This window comes from Pteropus medius, unplaced genomic scaffold (assembly GCF_902729225.1).
Source record: "Pteropus medius unplaced genomic scaffold, Ma_sr-lr_union100, whole genome shotgun sequence".
In the NCBI taxonomy this organism is placed as follows: Eukaryota; Metazoa; Chordata; class Mammalia; order Chiroptera; family Pteropodidae; genus Pteropus; species Pteropus medius.
The window spans coordinates 5,141,437-5,163,665 of record NW_024344374.1 but is presented as its reverse complement, the minus strand read 5'-3'; the positions used below and the strand labels follow the sequence as shown (position 1 = coordinate 5,163,665).

At 36.9% G+C, this 22,229-nt stretch overlaps 1 protein-coding gene across 2 annotated transcripts in view; it reads left to right on the top strand.

The window, feature by feature from the left end:
• The window catches only part of SVEP1 (sushi, von Willebrand factor type A, EGF and pentraxin domain containing 1), a 153,353-nt gene that overhangs the window by 90,470 nt on the left and 40,654 nt on the right, over window positions 1-22,229 (top strand). For both annotated transcript variants that reach the window (XM_039870681.1, XM_039870680.1), the window contains 14 exons: window positions 62-175; window positions 969-1,170; window positions 4,536-4,693; window positions 5,533-5,734; window positions 7,578-7,753; window positions 10,689-10,813; window positions 11,756-11,879; window positions 12,646-12,816; window positions 13,836-14,009; window positions 14,442-14,561; window positions 15,412-15,588; window positions 15,814-15,898; window positions 16,535-16,726; window positions 17,777-17,944. In XM_039870681.1, the coding sequence (XP_039726615.1) occupies window positions 62-175; window positions 969-1,170; window positions 4,536-4,693; window positions 5,533-5,734; window positions 7,578-7,753; window positions 10,689-10,813; window positions 11,756-11,879; window positions 12,646-12,816; window positions 13,836-14,009; window positions 14,442-14,561; window positions 15,412-15,588; window positions 15,814-15,898; window positions 16,535-16,726; window positions 17,777-17,944 (2,188 nt within the window). The remainder of the gene's footprint in view (window positions 1-61; window positions 176-968; window positions 1,171-4,535; window positions 4,694-5,532; window positions 5,735-7,577; window positions 7,754-10,688; window positions 10,814-11,755; window positions 11,880-12,645; window positions 12,817-13,835; window positions 14,010-14,441; window positions 14,562-15,411; window positions 15,589-15,813; window positions 15,899-16,534; window positions 16,727-17,776; window positions 17,945-22,229) is intronic.

The following is a 22,229-nucleotide window of genomic DNA, read 5'->3' as shown; positions in this document are numbered from 1 at the left end:
CTATTAGTCTTAAATTTCTTTGAGGTTTTCTCCAGCTCAAATATTCTATGATTCTTTGCAGGTCAACTGTGTGAAGAAAATATAAATGAGTGTAGCTCCAGTCCTTGTTTAAATCAAGGAACTTGTGTTGATGGCTTGGCTGGCTATCACTGCACGTGTGTGAAAGGATACATAGGTAAGATGTTTCCATTCTTCCTATATTGTCTTAAAAGTCTTGTAAAGCACCACAAATTATTGCATTTACTAACATTGTATATGTTGATGCTAATTTTCCGGTTTTATAAATGTGCTGTGACTATATAAGAGAAAGTCCTTATTTTTGAGGAAATTCTCACTGAAATATTTAGAGATAAAAGGGCATCACATCTGCAATTTGCTCTCAGATGGTTCAGAAAAAAATAATATCTTCGTGTGTGTTGTGTATTTGTAAAGAAACAGGGAGACAGAGACAGAGAAAGAAAGAAGACAGTTTACATGCTAAGACAAACATTCAAGAAGGAAATAGAAATAAATCTAGCAAGATCACATAGCAAATGGATGCTCAATATTGTGGTTAAATATATGTTTATATATGTATGTATGTGTGTACACACACACATTTAATTCATAAAGAGGAAATCCAAAAAAAGAAAATGGACAGTGAAGGAAAAGAGACACAGTCAAAAAACCAGGAAAATTTTGTACTACATTTGCTAGTTTTCTTTTTTAAGCTTATCTCAATTAGATGTCCATTTCTAATGTTAGTTTCAGAAAGACATAAGATCAAAAGAGTAGATGATCAAAAATGCAGTCCTAAGATGATTTATACAATCCAGAGCTCATTAAAGAATGGATCTCAAACCAGTTGGATAGGCCACTGGCTCTGCAGCCTCCATTGAGAAGCAGCGTCCTCCAAGAAGTCAACACTTTGATCACAGTTCTTCTAGGGATTAACATTTGGGCTCTTTCTTGTTCTCATCCATCCCCAGGCCTGCACTGTGAAACAGAAGTCAATGAATGCCAGTCAAGTCCATGCTTAAATAATGCAATCTGTGAAGATCAGGTTGGGAGGTTCTTTTGCAAATGCCCACCTGGATTTTGGGGTACCCGGTGTGAAAAAAACATGGATGAGTGTCTCAGTGAACCGTGCAAAAATGGAGCTACCTGTAAAGACGGTGCCAACAGTTTCAAGTAAAAGACTAAGTCTTATTCTTTCCACTATTTTTATTAACTTTTCAGTCATTCTGAATTTTATGGAGTCTCAAGTCAGCCACTCCCAAATTCTAGCCCCTAAATAGGCTACAGTAGAATCTCCCAACCACCTGAGGTTCTGATTCACTAATTCTGATGTAATCTGTAATTTTAAAATAGGCAACCTGTTATGAATTGATTTCCCCAATAACTGACACACAGCCAGTTTTGGGAACCACTGTTCTATACAGTTGTCCCTTGATATCTTTGGGTGATTGGGTTCCAGGACCCTCACAGGTACCCAAATCCATTGATGCTAAAGTCTCACACATAAAATGGCATAGTATTTGTATATAACCTACATACATCCTCCTATATACTTTAAATCATCTCTAGATTACTTGTAATACCTCTTACAATGTGAAAGCTATGTAAATAGTTGTTCTATTGTATTGTTTAGAGAATAATGACAAGAAAAAAGTCTGACATGTTTAGTACAGATGCAACCATCAACCATTATATGCCTAACTACATAGTACATGTCAGCAACAACGTAACATTTTTTTTAGAATATTTTTGATCTGTGGTTGACTGAATCTGAAATGTGGAACCCAGGCATATGGAGGGCTGATATACTTGGGAAGGCATAAAAGATGAAAAGAAGCACAATTACACAAGAAGCAAATATAAAAGCATTAGACAAAACTCGTTTTTTTTCATTTTAGCTGGAATTTTCACACTAGCTAAAATCGAAGTGAATTTTGCAATTATACTATCACAGTGCCAGTCTATATTCTATGTCCATGATTTTTAAGCTTTTTTTTTTAAGTTTAGTAACCTTTGGTTCAGAAGAAATCTGATATGAATGTAATCAAATAAAATAATAAAAGGTAAGCTTTTGTGGTTGAAAATCATAGTGTTTGTGGGGGAGAAAGACTTTGTCTTCCTGCGATAGCTCTTAGGGTGTCAGGAGAACACAGTTTGAAAACAAACACTCTCCTTTATCACTATCAAGTCTGCCCTGTCCCATCCCTTCCCCCTTGCACGATTAGTGGCTTCTGCAGTACAAAAAGCAGACCAGTCTTGCTCTGCAAAATCTTAAGAAACTTTATTGTCCTTAACACGCCACTGGTTATATAGTTAAAAGAGAAAAAAGTCTACCCCAGTTGCCATATTTCCTAATTCCTTTCTGGTTCAGTCCCCTTCCATTACCAACCCCCCAACAAACAGCCAGAGCACTATCCAGAAGAAATAGGAAGCCAGTGCTGCAGGTGAGACTTTCACTCTCAATATGGAAATGGTATTATCAGCGTTAACATCCATCTTTCCACCCTCCCCATCAGATTTGCTTATTTATTTATTAAATTTATTGGGAGTGACATTGGTTAATAAAATTATATGAGTTTCAAGTGTATAATTCAGTAATATGTCATATGTATATTGCATCATTTGTTCACCACTCAAAGTTAAATCTCCTTCTGTCATCATATATATGACCCCCTTTACCCTTATCTACCTCCTCCCCTCCCCACTTTCCCTCTGATAACCACTAAACTGTTATCTGTGTCTATGAGTTTTTGTCTGTCTTGTTTGTTTTTGCTTTCAGTTTTATATCTCACTTATAAATGAAATCATAAGTAACATCTTTTCATTTACATCTTCTGCATATGACACTTAACCATAGGCAATGAGAAACTTCCAGATGAATAGCAGAGATCAGTATTCTCCCCATGATCAAAATAATTGATTATTACAAAATTTGTCTAAATTTTAACAAGAGGGAAGGCGAAGGTAAACTCTCCTAATTCAAAAGGAATGTTAGTTGTCACCAAGGTGAACCTATTTCATAGACAAGGTTATTGGACTGCTGTAATGATATCAAACATGAGAAGATAAAAATGAATGAAATTCTGACCAAAACAGATTTACCATCAAATGCAGAGAATGCAGTAAATATCGCCTCCAATTACAACAGATTTTCTTTTAAACCCTAAAACACCATTTATTCATATTAGCCACCTTTAGGCCAATGTCAAAGAGGTCCCCATATAAATGTGCTAGTAACAATATTAACTGCCATTGATTAGACAGGTGCTTTTTAATTTGAAAATATTTTAGAAGTGCAGAATATTACAAAGAATAATAAAAGTCATGCACTCATCACAGTAATTATCAAACCTTAGCATTTTGCCATATTTGATTCACATCTTTTAAAGAATAAGTTCTAATGATAGATTTGGAGTATCCCAATACACACACTCATACAGACACACACACACACACACACACACACAGACACACACACACACACACACACACACACACAGATTCCTCTTCTTCAATAGTAACCACTGTCCTAAAGTTGATGTATATCTTTCTCATTCAGACTTTATATTTTACTATATATGACTCCAAAAACCGTGCATAGTATTGTTTTACATATTATGTAAGTGGCATCATACTATGTATATCCTATTGTGATTTTTTTTTTCATTCAACGTTATGCATTATCAAAGTTGATACATTTGGCTGTAGTTTACTCACTTCAGATGCTGATTAGTAATCCATTGCATGATTATACCATGGTTTATTTTTCCATTTGCCTCTCCATAAAGATTTAAAATTGTGCAGCTATGAACATGTGTTGCATGTGTCTTTGTGCACGTATGCAATAATCTCTTAGAGTACATAACTAGAGATGGATAGACAGGGCTCTGAGAATGCAAACTCTCAAATCCCCTTGACATTCCCAAATTGTGTTCTACTCACTATATGAGTTTTCCCATTGCACAACACCCTTGTCAATATTTGACATTATCAGATATACTTTCCATTCTGTTGGGTTTAAATGGTTTGTTCTATGCAACAGAGATTGTATGGCATACTGATTAAGAACAAGGCACTAGTTGGATTTAAAATCTTCCTCCACTACTTAGTAACACGAGGACTTGGGCCAATTAGCCTCTTTGAGCCACAGTTTACTCATCTGTAAAATGAGAGTATTAATATTACCTCATTGTTATAATGATTGATTAGTATATGTTGAGCCTTGAGAACAGCATATGAACTTTTTATATTTTTTTTCCTAGCACTTCTATGAGGAGAGAAATTCTCAGTGTAGGAATAATACTTCACCTTGACCAGAACTGCGTTCTACTCTATTTTTGCTGCTACAACATTTGAAATATACGTTGTCTTAAATAGGTTTAATTAGATGAACTAGAAAAAATAACTAACAGTTAAAGCTATGTTTCGATATGGAAGATGTGTTTCAGCATTGCGATTTTCAAAGTACTTTGAGACGAGTCATCATAAATGGGAGACATCCTGCAGCCCTTCTAATTGTGACATTTGTTTTCTTTCAGGTGCCAATGTGTAGCAGGCTTCACAGGGCCACACTGTGAATTGAACATCAACGAGTGTCAGTCTAACCCATGTAGAAATCAGGCCACCTGTGTGGATCAATTAAACTCATACATTTGTAAATGTCGGCCAGGATTTTCAGGCACCAGGTGTGAAACAGGTATATATGATCTCAATGTTATTAATAATGATACTAAATATAGTGATATCATAAGTGTCTATTTTTACCCGCACCGAGCATTACCTATGTACCCAAAACCATGCTAAGCATTTTGTACTTATTTCATCCTCAGAGCCATCCAGTAAACTAGGTAATTGTATCCCCAATAGCACAGATGAGGAAATTGAAACTTAGAGATGTAAAGGGGAAATGGAGAAAATTGAATTCAGCCAAACATGTCACAGTCTACATGTTTAGGAGGGACACTTTGATAAGCCACTTGATTGCAGAGGTCGGAGGCCATGGGCATGTTTGAGAATCAATGCAAAAACTGCTTTTTCAGGGCACTGGAGTCTTCTAACGGTAGGACTTCTGTTTTATTGAGTGAAGTATGCAGGATTGGGGCAGAGCTGAATTGATCATGAAAGAGGGAGGAGCCAGAGCCCTGAGTAGGGACGGAATGATGTCCTTACACTCACCCCTCCTTCTCTCCTGCGTCAATTACTCCACTCTACTGAGTCATTCTCAGTAGCATCAGAGATGCCTGTGTCTCTCACCTTTAATAACTCCCTAATCCCACCCTGCTTCCCACTACTCCCCATTTCTCTGCTTCCTTTCACTACTGAGTACTTTCCCTATCTCAGCTACTCACTATTTTAAAAGAAAGTGTTCTATAGTTCGTAAATAATGTATGTTCAATTTTGAAACTGCTTTTCAGATCATCATATCTCCTGAAATGGCTTCCTTGTCAATAGTGCTGCGTACCTGATGCTTACCTTAGACAACTGAGATGTGTCTCGCAAGTACCATGATCTACACACTCTCCTTATTTGTTGCAGAACAGTCCATGGGTTTTAACCTGGATTTTGAAATTTCTGCTACCTACGGTTACGTCCTACTTGACGGCATGCTCCCATCTCTCCACGCTGTCACATGCACATTCTGGATGATGTCCTCTGACAACAATAACTATGGAACTCCGATCTCCTATGCACTTGAGAATGGCAGTGACAATACCTTCCTCCTGACTGATTATAATGGGTAAGCAGAAATGCCAGGGTATCTGTGCTTTGGACCTTATCCCAGCACGAAATTAGAACTGACATTGAGGACGGGGGAGTGGGAGCGTCAGATACTCCAGCAGGACAGCAGGGTGACAATAATCAAATAGAGCATATTTGGGCAGGTTCTGTGAGAAGACAAAGTTTAGTGAAAACACCTTAAACATGTATTGTATTTTGCTATTTACTATTTTCTTGGTATTCTGTTAAATACCAATATTTGCTAAATACTTCATTTGATCCTCACAATGATCTGAGAAACTCATGCCCATTTTACATTTAGTAAAACAAAGTTTCAGAGAAACTAAATGATTTGCCCTAAATGTCATACCGTGGGAGTGGCAGAGCCAAGTCTCAAACTCTGACTCTTTAGGCTAGTTCCTTCTTTTACATATTAGGGCCTCCAAGGGTCAAGGGATGTCAGTGACACTGTCGATCCATGGGAGACACATGTGTTGAATATGAGTCAGTCTAGAAACTCAGATGTGCAAGATGACATTTCTGTTTTTCCTTCTGGATCAATTCCAGTTGTAGGACCACCTCCCTCTGGGCTGTCAGGACACTCACCTTAGTTGTTTCTCTGCTTTCTTTCACTATGGAGTGCTTTTCCTATCTTAGAGTCTTATAGATTATCTAAAACCCACAGGGTTTTGCTAAAGATCACAAAATCCATCATTGGTCATCTGTCCACATTGCTTATCACTGAGCTGTCTATTGCCTCAGTCTGTGGTTCCTTCAGAACCACTGCTCTTTGCCACATATGGAATCCTTAGCAAGGCTGAGGTTTAATCTTTAACTTAGTTATATTCTATGGTTTACCACATGACCTTTTCCTCTCAGGTACACCCAAATTTGTAGCTAATTGCTACTGAACAGGTTGCAAGCCTCAAAGATCGACCGAGGCTTTTCCTTAATACATGGGACTGTCATACTCTGGTGGAAAGCTTTCCATTTTCAAATCCTATTCTTCCTAGTGGACTTGAACTTTCAGAAACAAAATCCAAAAAATTGGCAAAAACAAAAAACATAAAAAGACCCTCCCCTGAAGCAAATAAATTGAGAGAATCTGTCATCTGCTTGAATAGGAGAAAGAAAATGGGAAAAACACAGAGGGGAAACAATGAACATTATAAAAATGTTATTTCATCATAAAGATCTTTGAATAGGGCCTGAGGAGAAGTAGTCAGTGAATTCTTATCGTCCTTATCAATTTTCCCTAATCTTTTTTCTCCATTTGCTTTTGAAGATATTTTCTTTTTAACTGCTTATCATCTTTGACATTCGCCTAAGTGACGTGGTTGTTGGAACCTTCTAGTGGTTGGTCATCCTTGTTTCGTTCTATTTATTCTTTTCTTTGGATCCACATACTTTGTCTCCCATGTAACTGCCTTGGCAACTGAGAGACAGAACTTACTCTCTAAAGTTTCTTCCTGGTTTTAGGATCGTTCATTCTAGAGGAAGGCAACCAGTCTGATATTTGCACAACTCTCATTCCTTTCATTCTTGACTCACTCTCTCCAGAATAGACAGTTGGTAAATGGTCTCAAATTGGACCAAGTTCTCTCAGCTCATCCTAAGACTTTTTCCTACTCCTCAATGTCTAAAAAACACAAATTTTCCATGAGCTACAATAAAGCATAATTAGTAAATCAAATCTGTTTCTGTGAAATATGACCAAGTAGAGAAAAGGAAGTAATGGTTTTATACGAAGTGCTTTCCCCACAAAAAAAAAAAGGAGGAGGAAAAGAAAAAAAAAGTAACATGTTCACAGGTGGGATTACAGCATATGACTGATGACTCTGTCCCCTGGAATCTTTCCACAGCTGGGTTCTTTATGTGAATGGCAAAGAAAGAATAACAGACTGTCCCTCCGTGAATGACGGCAGTTGGCATCATATTGCAGTCACTTGGACGAGTGTTGATGGAGCCTGGAAAGTCTATATTGATGGGAAATTGTCTGATGGTGGTGTAGGCCTCTCTGTTGGTGCAGCCATACCTGGTATGTCCTACTTAGCAAAAGGAGTATAATTCTGTTAGATGCTAGAAGTGTTGGTGATTAGACGAACATCACATTTGCTAGCTTTGTTGTCTTTGGTTTTAGACAAAGATCAATAGTTATCTCTTTTATTATCCAGACTGTTAATATTAAAAGCTATTCTTAGGTGAGCTGTGCGACTCTCTGTGTAAAAAATGCCTTTTGGGTCTTTATTAAGACTACCAAGAAATGTGCCGAACTAACAATAGGTGGTTACTCAACTATTTGCCAAGGAGATTAATTGCTGGTGTTTTTTATTTGTTGGTTTTATTTTGTTTTGTTTCGTGATCAGTGTACATAGTATACAAGTATAACCAGTATGCAAGCTAGAGTACTCCTAGTAGCTATCTGTCTTTTATGCTCTTTTTCCAATAGAACTCAAACTCCCTTCTGAAAATTCTTTTAGAGAAATATTCATAGTTTTAGTTTGAAGGAATGCCAAAGTATTAAGTAATTCAGGGTTATCAGCATTATGCATGGCAATAAGCTTGCTCTATCTAGATCCTTCTATGGCATATGTCATATATTCTTGTAGTAAATATGGAAACAAGTGTTACAACAGAAAGTGGCATTATCAGGTGAAGTGGAGAGGAGGCTTCTTTTTGTCTTTAATTTAGAGTGTTCTTGTTTTCAGCAATTTCATCTCTGGGTGGTGGGATGGCAGGTAACTATTATTTTCTTTGTTGTTTTCTGAGATTTTCATAATGAACATATATCATTTATGGTTTTAAAAAGCATTTCTATCTTTAAAAAATTAAACTCTGATAGAAGAGTGAAAAGTAGGTTAAAGGAATAGGAAAAGAAAAAACAAGGAAACTGTCATAGTAGCCACCCAAGGAGACGGTTGTCTGACTACAGCCGTAAGAATGAATTGGAATCCATAAATATTGCAAGGCTCAGTTGACAGAGCTTAGTGAAGGACTCCTTCCATCTGGATGACCAGCTTTATTGGAGAGTCTATAAACTAAGATAGGAATTCTAGGGAAAGCACAGTTGTCAGAGCAGAGGTTGGGGGTGGGGAGATGTTCTGTGTTTTACTTTAGAGATAATGAGTTTGAATTCTGCTCATAGGAATATATGCAGCTAAAAACATAGGCTAGGATGATTTTATGTCAAATGGACAAAGTTGTTTTTAGTGGTAAGGCGTGATTGGCAAGGATTCAGAGTGTGGTGGACACTCTTACAGAGTTCTGGCAAGTGTGAAAATTGATACAACCTTTCTGGGCAGCAACTTAGAAACTTTTATCAAAAGCCTCAGAGAAACCTTCTGCATGCAAGCAACATTTCAACTAACAGGGATCAAATATTTATGTATCAGTATATTTGTCTCAGTTTATTCAATAAGAATTGGTTGTTAAATTAATTAAGCAAATTATGGATTGTATATTCATATGATAAAATAAAATGGCTATTAAAACTCATGAGATGAGAACATGTTCAAGAAGAAAAGCGAGATTTAAACATCATCTATAGTATGATCCTCAGTTGTGTGTTTTAAAATATCGCACACTAAAAAAAGTAATAAAAATATAACCTAGAGGGAAATACAACTGTTAAATCATTAGTTCTGGGTAGGAATAATTCTTTATACTTATTTTTTTCAATATTTTTACATTTATTAATTTTTAATTGTTAACTTTATAAGAAAAAGATGTAGGTTGAGAAATCATGAAAGAGGGATCAACAGATGTTGATTGGCAGGTGAGTGAGAGCAGAGAGGGAGAGTAGTTAAAGGAAGAAGAGAGGAGGCCAGCTGGAATCCTGGGCACATCAGCATGTAAGAGGCAGGCTGAGAAAGGAGACTGAGAATGAGCAGAAAGGTCCTAGGAGAACCAGCAGAGGATGCTGTCATGGAAGCTGAGTGGAATCAATCAGGCTTCTGGCAGGAAATGGAGCACACACCGGGAGGGTAACTGAAGAGGTTAATGAGGGGACTATTTTCAAAAGTATAAGCAGGATTAAGAAGAACCAAAACATGATAGTAAAATACCCCGTGACTGGCAGCAATGGAAAATCACGAGTGACATGAAGTGACAAGGAGTAGGAGTTGTGCCAGAATTTAGGCAAACCTGAAGTGATGGAGAGAAATCTCCCAGCGGGAGCAATGATGTTAGAAGAAAATGGCCACTGCCGTCTGTTGCCTGGGAGGAAAGTATGCAGGAAACTAAACTCCTCTGTTATCCTACTTTCTTACCAATGCCGGTCCTTCCATGGGCCAGACACAAACAGACGCCAGAGGGACATGAAAACCAAGTGATTCAGTCAGTTCATAGGTGTCAACCATTGGGAGCACCAAACAGAGTGGAAGCAGGTGGAGGGTCACTCTAGAGGAACAGACAAAGACAATCCAGTACACCAGGAAGGACAGTTTAATAGCGTGAAATGGTCAGTGGAAACAGATGATACAGAGAAGTCGCCAGAGGTGGATATTGAAGAGTTTCCATTAGATGTGGCAATTAGGTGGCTACTGGCAACTTTAGAAGCTTCCTTGGAATTGGTGATAGAGATTTAAGTATCGTAGGCTGAAGAACAAGAAGATAAAGAGCAGCTACTGGTAGTCTGTCATGGAGGGTCATTTCTTAGAAGAATGAAGGCAAAATAGGACCTACCTACTTTGTTGACTGAATATTATATGCATGTATATATGTATACATATAGATTATGTTAAAATTTATAAATCTGATCTAATACTCTAAATTCCCTCCAACTATTTTTAAGGTGCTATATAAAATGTTGCATTTGTCCTTATCGATAAAGCATGCAGTAGATATAAATAATTTAGCTTCTCAATAATTTTCCCTGTTACATTTATATTGGCCGTGTTTTCATTAAGTTGGCATTTTAGAATAATAAATAATTGGGCCAGTTTTTCTCCTTTTTTCTCTCCTTCTCTCTTTAGGTGGTGGCACATTAGTTCTTGGGCAAGAACAAGACAAAAAAGGAGAGGGATTCAGCCCAGCTGAGTCTTTTGTGGGCTCCATAAGCCAGCTCAACCTCTGGGACTATGTCCTGTCTCCACAGCAGGTCAATTCCATTTTCAGTGTATGACAGTAATGAGATGCAAAGGTACAAACCTAGTAAAAATGTGAACAGCCTAATGATGCCATATCTTATTGCAACCTCTGGATTTTCATTTGATGCTATGGTCGTGGACTAAGCCAGGCAGAGGTTATCTGCAGTAGCTTTCAATAAATCTCCTTTTCGGTTTCTTGGTGATGTTTTAATATTTTATTGGACATGATTATTTTATAAAATCATGTAATTTCAGAGCTGGAAAGAATCATAGAGAATAATACTTCAAACCCCTGTTACTAAAGATACAGAAATTTAGGGCTGGCACAAGATCACACACAGAGAGAGTAATAGATGAACTAGTGGTTAAAGTCTGCATTTCTGGCCTGGCTTCAAATCCCAGTTTTACCACGAACTCACAGCAATAATTTTGAACATGTTACTCCCTCTCTCAAAGCTTCAGTTTTCTTATCTATGAAAGATAAACAAACAGAACTGCATAGTGGAGCTTGCGTAGGATTGAACATAATCCTGCATGTACCATTGTGGTATTGTTTGGCACAGAGTAAAGGTTTAATAATGTTTGCTCTTATTATTACTGTATAGAACTTGTCTAAGCCTTCATGTCCTCAATTTTAGATCAGAGATAGAAAACAGGAGAATGGAGAGAGGGAACCTCCACAACACCTTAACAAACTGCAAAGATTTAGACAATTTTGTGCATAGAATTGCCAGTAACCATGAAATATTTGAGGAAGGGAATGATGGGGGTGGAGGAGAGAGGAAAGCGAACTGTCCTGTTGCCCATAAATCGTATCATACAAAAGCCTGCTTCCCTCTACCCTCACCCTTCAAAATCTGCAAATGTTTTTAATAGGACTAAATTAAGATATAACAACTCTATCTCAATGAAATAACTAATGTTTATCTAAAGATGTGTTTTTAAACTTTCAGGTGAAATCATTGGCTACCTCGTGCCCAGAGGACCTCAGTAAAGGAAACGTGTTAGCCTGGCCTGATTTCCTGTTGGGAATTGTGGGGAAAGTGAAGGTTGATTCCAAGAGCATATTCTGTTCTGGTGAGAGTTTCCTTCTTCCATCGACTCTGCTGTCTCTTGGCTACCCTTGGGTTTTCTCCTTTTAAAAGGAGACAGTTCGACCTTCTCTATTGGTCAATGTGTGCCTGGCACTCTGTTGTTTAACTAGTAATTCATTTTTGCCCTACCTTCATCCAAAGGATTTATTACCTCTTTAATATTTAAATACATTCTGGATAACAAGGTACAAATTAACTGTGGAATAAAATTGGACAAAGGTAAAATAAGATAAGGAAAATAGGTGAGAGGAAGGATATGGTTAATCTTTTAAATGCCCTCTGAAGTTCTGTCCTCCTGCTCTAGATGGGTCCCCGCTCTGCTCCGTGCTTCCTATGCTTCCTAGCTGCCATAGATGGCACAGGGAGAAAAGCAATGGATATTACAACCTGCACACTGAATAGTCAAACTCTGAGTGATCAAAATTGTCTCATAAAATTCTGTATTTAAAACAAACCTCTGAAGATGTCTTAGTGTTCATGGTTCTTGATAACTTATAAGAACATTTCATTAAATTCCTAAAATGCTCTTTTTCCTTTAGAAAATATTCATATTCAGCAAACTTCTACTGAAAGAGGAAAAGTCATTTGTTGGCTCAAACTGTTTTTTTCTAGTAAGTTTGCTTGCCAGTGATTTTAATATCAGCAGAATGACTTTCAGATGCTGGTACAACATACCCTTTGAAGTCCTTGATCTGGTGATGCTCCAGTCTGTTGCTGACAAGCTCTGTACCTGTGTTCTTTGCCCTCAGATTGCCCACCTTTGGAAGGATCAGTACCTCATCTGCGAACTGCATCAGCAGACTTAAAGCCAGGCTCCAAAATCAGTCTGTTCTGTGATCCAGGCTTCCAGATGGTCGGGAACCCTGTGCAGTACTGTCTGAATCAAGGACAGTGGACACAACCCCTCCCTCACTGTGAACGTGAGCTGCCTTTGTTGGAGGCATTTCAATAGCTCTTGAAAAATACTTAGTTATAAAAACACTTTTCAGGAAAGCTTGATAAAAGCTAGACACTTCACAGTGGCAAACATAGCAAGTAGTCACTGAATACTTCCTTTGTGCAGTGTACCATGTGTACTGGGCACCACAGGGCGGTGGGAGATGAAGATCCAAAGAGAATGCCTCCTGTGAATGCACCCCAAATGGTACAAGGAACTGGATGTGGGGAAAGACAGCCATGAAGGCCGAATGCAAGGGGAGATGGTTCATTGCTGGGTTGGAAAACAGGAAGAGATCTCTTGAGTTGGGTGTATTCATTCATTCATTTATTCAAGAACTTTTAAAGTACCTCAGATGTGCTAGACACTGATCTGAATTCTGGAGATGCGCAGTTGGATTAAAAGTCTCTCTCTTCTGGAGTTTATGTTGTAGCGGGAGAAGCAGAAAATAACATGTAAATTTAATATTACTTATTTGTGGTAAATAAGAACAACAAGGGCCGAAATTAAGGGCTGTGAAGAAAAATAAAGCAGGGTGGAGAAATGCGAAGTGAGGAGTTTGTGTAAAAGCAAGATCGCTGTCGTAGATTGGGTGATCAGGGAAGTTTTTCCATAGCATCTATTCCCACCTGACATTTCATATATTTATCTATTTCTTGTCTCTCTACTCTCACTACATCGTAACCTCTACAAGGGGGAGATTTTATATGTTTGGCTCATTACTATAACCTAAGCATTTAGGATAGTGTCTAGCAGGTAGCACGACCTCCATAAATATTCTCTAAATGAACGAATTGCATGCCCACTATAAGCCAGCAAAATGCTAAATGCTGAGGGCACAGGTATGGCTACAGGCTGCTACCATCTCCGGAGCACTCTCAGTCTAATGTTTGTATGCAATGAAAAATTCGTGCTTAACTCGACTACTAGGTTAATACAAATAAAATGCCCTTTGAGCATTTTGCTCTTAACGTAGTTATGTTCTTCCTGATCACATTACAGGCATTAGCTGTGGGGTGCCACCCCCTTTGGAAAATGGCTTTTATTCAGCTGAGGACTTCTATGCTGGCAGCACAGTGACCTACCAGTGCAACAATGGCTACTATTTGTTGGGTGATTCAAGGATGTTCTGTACGGATAATGGGAGCTGGAATGGCATTTCACCATCATGCCTTGGTGAGATAAATCTTGGCAATTATTGTGTTGGATTACTTAAACTCTATGGGAAACAGTCATCCCAAATTCCTCAGGCTCTCTCATGACATTCTTTGTTAACTCCATCTCATCCCAGTAAGCTCTGGGCAAACCATAGTGGCAGAGCAGCTGTCCATAGAGGGGCCAAAAATGTTTTAAATTTTCACCAGGCTCCCTATTAAGAGTATCTTTATCTTTTTCGGTTCTTCTACTTACCTACCTATTAACTAGAGAAATAATAGCTTTTCTTGAATATTTGCAATGTAATTATTACTATTATATTTAAATGTAAAAATATATGTAGCTTTATACATTAAGTGATTTGTAATGATTTAAAAGTATAAACAAATATAAACAAATGCTTGGTGCATAAAGAAAATCAACTTTACTATTGGCGATCTGTCTTCATTTTAGATGTTGATGAGTGTGCGGTTGGGTCAGACTGCAGTGAACATGCTTCCTGCCTAAACACAAATGGATCCTACATTTGTAGATGTATCCCACCCTACACAGGAGATGGTAAAAACTGTGCAGGTAACTAGTATATGTATAATTGGGAAGTCTAATTCAATTTTTTAGCCAAGTACATATTTAAATGTGTTATTTTTTAAAAAGACAATATTTTCAACTTCAAAGGGGAGAATGAGAAGATAAACCATCTTTAAAAAGACACATAAGTAACAACTAAAGGTGCTTTAAATTAGCATTGTGCCTCTCTCAACTTCCATTTCTGAAAAAATGAAACTGAGGGGCAACTGTATCACCAGAATGTTGACAAAATGCCTACAGAGTAGAAGAATAATAAGAGTGAATGAGTGAATTTAGAAATGTAAGCAATGGCTTCCACTGCTTCAATCAGAGCAAAGAGGCCTCATCACATCTTTACCATCAGTATCTTTCCTCTGCCTCAGTCACACAGAATTATACCATTGAAAAAAACGGACATCTTGCCTTACCACATCTCTGTATTTTTTTATAACATCTATAATACTGGCCCATCTCTCAACCCATCAGTGTCTTTCTTCATTTATTGTGAGAAAGCAACTACTAGAAAACAATAAAGAAAGCAAAGAGGAACTCTCAAAAATCAAGTCTTTAATTGCATTTGCTTTTAGAGAGGGTTTTATTTAAAGTCCTTGGCTTTTAAAGCCAAAATCTTCTTTAAAGTGATTGTATCAATATATCTTCTTCTTTCGAGAATTCAAGTATTATATTCACTCCTATTATTCAAAGCTAGTCCCAAATTTCCCTTTAACTTATTTACCTTCCTGAAAGTGGTGACTGACCCTAAATTTGCATATAGTAGGGGCTTATGGTCTGTGGTTTATTTGAAAAGTACGCCTGGAAACTTCTAATGTCTCACAAAAGCTTTCTCTCTTTCAAGAACCTATAAAATGTAAGTCTCCAGGAAACCCAGAAAATGGCCACTCTTTTGGTGAGATTTATACAGTGGGTGCCCAAGTCACATTTTCATGTGAGGAAGGACACCAGCTGATGGGAGTAACCGAAATCACGTGTTTGGAGTCTGGAGAATGGAGTCATCTGATACCATATTGTGAAGGTATGCTTAGTAAATTCTTCATGTTTGTAGTGTTTGGAAACCTTAGAAATTTAAGGTGTAGAAATGTCAAGTGTTACGTTGTATCAATATTCTTTATGTTTAAAACCCAACTAGTAGGCTCATCTTTAAACATGACAAGAAAACCTAGAGCTGCCCTTGAACTTTTAAAGATTTTTGCACACACTAGCTAAGAAAAGCAATGCTTTTTATTTCTCCTCCTCTAAGCTGTTTCCTGCAGTGCACCAGCTGTTCCGGAAAATGGTGGCATTGATGGATCAGCATTCACCTATGGCAGTAAAGTAATATATAAGTAAGTGTCCAAGATTAAAACTATATATAGAGGTTATTGATGACATACTGGCAGTGATAGAAGACCAGAAGACAGGGGGAAGAATAATCTCAGAGCATGCCTTTGAAATAATATGGAATTAATTGAATTATGTGTAATATGAAGAAATCGAATCCAATAATTTAATAGTAGTTATAGCTGGAATCCTTAAATCCCCTGATGAGTAACCTATTGTGGCCACCAGCACTTCCTTGAGGTGTTCTAAGAATGGATGCCATGTAAGAAGGCCCTGCAAACTAATAAATATTCTTGGTTATAACCTGGAGCTTTGGCTCCAAACTCAATATTTCAGGGACTTATACTAGACCAGACCACTCTCAAACTAAGAATTTTCTGATCGTAGCTACCTAATCCATAACACAAACTGGAGGCAAGCCAGATCCTTAAATCTGTCCTACTTGTCACCCAGTAAGATCCCTGTAGGGAGGATTTACACTATTGAACCTTGAAAAAAAATAATTTCAATGCATTATTTCAGTAGGAAAAAAATATCTTCTAATATGAGTAAATTCTCAATATTTTTAGAGTTTTGGGCACAGATAAAATTAGGCAAAATAAAGCAAATTATATTCTGTAATTTTTGTTTCTCTTCTTTAGGTGTAATAAAGGATATACTCTGGAGGGTGATAAAGAATCATCCTGTCTTGCTAGCGGTTCTTGGAGTCATTCTCCTCCTGTGTGTGACCTGGTCAAGTGTTCTAGCCCCAACAACATAAATCATGGGAAATATATTTTGAGTGGGCTTACCTACCTTTCTACTGCATCGTATTCCTGTGAGAATGGATACAGGTAAAGTCTGTAGACACCAGCCAAAATTCCTGCAGTTCCTTGTTAGTCATTATTTACTCGTTAGGTTTCATTTGCATATGGCTGGTTGACTTTCCATACAAGTTTCTAAATGGAAAAGGTGTTCTCAAATTTGTATGCTTCCTGAGGCCTCGCTCAGAGTAAATGCCCAGCAAATATTCCATCTGGCTTTGACTTTAGGAGCTCTAGTTCAATTGCTATAAACATTTGGACATTAAACATGAAAGCAAAAAGTTATCGCGAAGCATAAGACAATGCCTGTATTTTTTGGTAAATGACTTACCAAGCTTACACTTAGCATCACATGGGATGTTATATAAAGCATGTCAAGGTAAGGGCCTGGGTCCCTAATACTGTAAGAGGTTAATTTGACTAATGGGTATGTGTGTATGCGTATGTGTGTTCGAACAGAAGGGACAATATAAGGAGTAAGGCTGTGATCAGAAACTTGACCAACAAATCTGAATGGAAACAGATTAAGTGAACAGAAAGAGGAGTGATTAATACAGTCAGTCAGAATCAGGTTGGCAAGCGAAGGTGGATAAGCCATGCCACAGGACGCGAGCTTTGAGAAATCAAAGGAAGACCAGAGATCAGAGTCATGGGCAACACAGTTCAGATCCCAGGCTCCTGGCAATGACAGCGCCCTTTGTTCTCAGTTACCCTGACTGTCTCAGTTATCCTGGACGTCTGTCTCCTTTACCACTGGATTCTAGCTGGCCTGTTAACCCCTTCTCATTTAAGTAACCTCTTCACAAGGTCAGGAGTGCCCTACAATGCTACCAATGAGCACAGTTTATTTTGCACCAAGTTGTTATCTTGTTTTAGCTCTTCATTGTTTTAAAGGATCAAAGTAAGGACCTACTCAGGTTTCCCTTGCTTTTGCATAAGGCAATAAAATATGAAGAAAGTTTATATTCATGTATTCATATTCCTCAGGTGTCCCCTAGTCTTTTCTAAGTCCTTCCTATTTCATCTCCACAGAAGTAAATAAATAGCCAATGAAAGAGATGGTATCATTCTTTCCTTTAGCTTACAGGGCCCTTCCGTCATCGAATGCTCAGCATCAGGCAGCTGGGACAGAGCACCCCCTACCTGTCATCTTGTCTCATGTGGAGAGCCGCCTGCCATCAAAGATGCTGTCATCAACGGAAGTAACTTCACTTTTGGGAACACTGTTACTTACACTTGCAAAGAAGGGTGAGTAAGGAAAAGGAGTATTGGGAGCTGCCTAGGGAATGGACGCTCCATGACTGTGGAGCTGGGCTCCATCAAACACTGATTAAATTTCCCAACAGCTAAAGCCAAAGACAGCTTTACGCTCTTATTTATTGACAGCGGAAAGGGAGCATATTCTCTTGGGAACAATGTTTTCCTGGAATTAGAGTAATTTATCAAATTAGGCCTTGAGCAACCGACATTGGGCAATGCAATGGAAAATACCTTTATACTTTAATTAAAGATGCAAGAGCACATTTAAATAGGTATTTGAGTATTTATCCTCTGCAAACTCAAGGGCAAAAATTTAAGCCACAACAGAAAGATGACATGTCTGCTAGAAAAACAAATAATCAGTTTTTCACATTTTTAATGATCTCATTTAATTTAAAATTTAAAAAACCAAGAAGCAGATTACAAAGAGCTTTCACACTCATTGTTACCTTTGATCCTCACAAGAACCCTGTGAGGTATAAAGAAAGGAGAGTTTGCTCTGGGGTGGTGGTGATCTGCTTAGGCTATCAGACAGGCAATAATGAATTGAGGGAAAATTGAATTCCAGGCAATCTTTTAAGCATTTCATTGCTTATTTTTCCCCCTTACTTCCTCAGTAAATATTTTCACCATTAATAGTGCTTTAGCAATCCAGACTCACCACGGTGGTTTTTCCACACAGTTGAAAGCGGCAACGCAGAAGGGTTGCCATTTTCTGGATTTGTATCTGAGCTTGATTATTCACTACCTGTGTGGCCTTGGGAAAATTGTATAACCTTTCTGAGCTTTAATTGTCCTCCTGCATAAAATTAGTTCATTAAAGATTCATACTTCTTATAGATATTGCGAAGAATAAAATGACATAATGTTTGGCCTAGCCAGAAAAAAAAATAAACTCAACAAAATTTGCCATTATTGGAGCACAAATGAGAGGATACAATTTTTTGTACTATCATAGAAGTTGAAGTTCATTCATTTCCCCTAGACAGAAGACTGTCACTCTAATACAAGACTGCCAGCAGGTGGCGACAACATTTTGTGGCAAAAAGCTCTTTAGACTCAAGCACTTACATAAATAGCTGACTGAGATCTCAAATCTTGAACACTTTCTGAAGAGAAAAAAAAAACACATTAGTATTAAACTGTCAGTGCAGGAGTTAGCTTTTGATGCTTCCATCTCTCTCCTTGTAGGTGGACTCATTTAAAAACTGCTTCCTAATAAACTACTTAAGACTATTTAAGATTAATCATTTTTGTGAAATCTTAGCAAATATAAATGTCCCAAATAATAATTTGATATTGACAACTTCTGTTTTTTTCTTATGTAAAAAGTGAGGCATTATCACCATATAAAACTAGAAAATAAAAAGTTTATTTTTTTAAATTACCCAAAAATAAACGTTGCTGATATTTTACTATATTTCTTCCCAGAATTTTGTCTTTACATGTAATTTTTAGTATCGAAAATCATGCTGTATATAAAATTTAGATTTTTCTTCTTCACAAATCATGTATTTATTTTCATCACAGATTATTCACTTACACATAAAAGTTCTGTGTCTGCCTAATGCATTGTCTATATATTATACAGAAGAGATTTATTAAAAGAAGCTTTAAATGCAATAATGAAAACTATAACAAACATGTACATTTATAGAGGGTTTTACATCTTCCAAAGGACTATCATGTGAATTATCTCATGTTTTCCCTTCTGCAGTGATCTGCAGTCATGGGAGTTTGGCAGAATAAATATTATTTCCACTTTATAGTTAAACATAAAGGTATTGAGTCACATTATCTTATATATTCCTTCTAGTCTAGGCCAGTAGACACTCTCTGGGAACTTTTTTCTCACTGAAAAGATGGAAACCAAAACTGCCCACCTAAATCACATACCTGTTAAAGGGTATGAGGCCATTTTTATAAAAGTGCTTTATATACACATGAAATACTATGTAAATATATTTTTACTTTCTGTATCATCATCATATAAAGCAATGACATTTTAATAATATAAGGAAAACGATCTTAAATAGTTAATGAAATTAATAAAAAGTACACACAGTCACAAATCACCTATATTTTTCCAAAAAAAAAAAATTATTACTTTCCTCTTATTTTACAACTTTCACAATTAGGCATTTTTAATATAGTCAATGCTTTCTTAGATTTACTCACATGTTTATTAATCTCTTCATCACCATTTTTTTATATCCCACTCCTTCCTTTTGGACTAAATGTTTCTAATTTTGAAGTATATTCTTTACCTCTTTCTTTCAACAAGAGTCAGTGAATTCTATACAATCTTTGTCTGAAAATAATAGTATTTTACCCTTGCTCTTAAATTATAGTTTAGCTGGATACACAAGTCTGTATTTTTTTCCATAAATATTTTGAAGGTATTGTTGCATAGCCTTATGATTTCTAATGTCACTATTGAGAATTCTATCATCAGTCTAATTTAGTGGTTCTCTACCAGTAGCAGTATTATCCTCCAGAGACATTTGACAATGTCTGGAGACATTTTTGGTTGTCACACTCGATTGCTACTGGCATCAAGTGGATAGAGTCCAGGTATACTGCCAAATATCTTGCAACGAACAAGGAGAGCCCCTTTGCAGTCAAGAATTGTCTGGTCCAAAATATTAATAATTCTGAGATTGAGAAGCTCTTGTTGAATTGTTGTTCCTCTATAGATAATGTCTTTTCCTTTTAGTTATTTTTTTTTAATTTGTCTTTGTTGCTTTGATGTTTCTCTATGATATAACTAATGGTGTATTTATCATCTTTCATTTTGTTCAGGGTTCATTGTACTTCTTACATCTGAGAATTGACATCTTACACCAATTTTAAAATATTCTCATCCATTTTCACATCAGATATTTCCTCTTCTTCACTTTCTCTTTTCCCTCTTTCTGCAATTCTTATCAGATACATATTGGACCTTTTCTTTCTATTTTCTGTGTTTATTAATATGTAACATTCTCCATCTTTTTATACACTTGTGTTGCATTTGGTTAATTTCCTCATATATATCCTCCAGTTCTCTAATTTTTCTTTCTACTACCTATAATCTGCTTTCGGATGTTTCTATTAATTTAATTTTTTTTCTATATTTTTAGAAATTTCTATTTATTTTACCTGGTCTCCTTTTTAAAAAATAAAATTTTGAGTTTTTTTTAACCTTAATTACTTCAACATTTATTTCACATTACTTTTTAGACTTTAGACCATTTTATATTATCTCAATTTATTGGTTCCCTAATCTTGCTGTTTGGTCTGTCTGCTGATCCATTCGTGGTAGAAAATATGGTTATGTATGTTTTATAATTTCAGATTATGTTAATATAGTATACAGGGCTTGTTTTATTTATGACAGTTTCTTGTGGTCTGAGTGTGTGGATTATTTTCCTCTACCAAGAGCTCCAGGAGTATCACCAGCCAAGAACCTAATTTTACATTTATTTATTGGTTTGAAGGCTTTCCACACAAAGTGAGTGGTATAAATTCTACCTTCATTCCACATGAGGTACGGCCTAGGGACTGATATCTTATCAGAGACTCTGCTTTTCCACCCAGAGCACTGGCAAAGACATAAATTTCACTTGTCACATCAGTAGCCTCTAGGCAGTTTTTATCTAGGCGGTGACTATTATTTTAATGAATATCCTTCTAGAACAAAGATTTACACCAAAGACTCAGCTACTACTCTGTTTCAACTCCAAGGCTATATTTCCTATCCTCTGGTCTCTTCCCTATCCAATCCAAAGGCAAGCAGGGCATTCATTCACAGGCTGAATGCACCCTGAGAGATGCAAATTAGAATATAACTACAACAGAGATGAAATCTAGGGACTGACACGTGGTATTTAAAAGATAAATATTTGTTTCATTTCTTTCTAGATAAGTGAGTTTCTAGAAATGCAGTAACCCTTTTAAGGATGTCACCATTGACTCATTCATCTTACGTTCAGTGAAACTCCAAATCTTTCACATTGGTTGCCATTAAGCCAGGTTTTCCACTTGTGCAATTTTTCTTTATAATCTACGTGTAGAACCATGTATTTTATCTCTATTAAATACTGCCTTGGAGAATTAGAAACATTGAACTGGCCTATAAAAACCCTATTTCCCATTCTATAGTTATGTGTTGCTTACAAACTGATGGATAGCTGGGCTAAGGACGGGATTTTGTGGCATTTACAAAATCTGAAACTCCCACCTAGTTTATTTCTATTAACCAATACTTTTGGGACATATGGTTAATAACTAC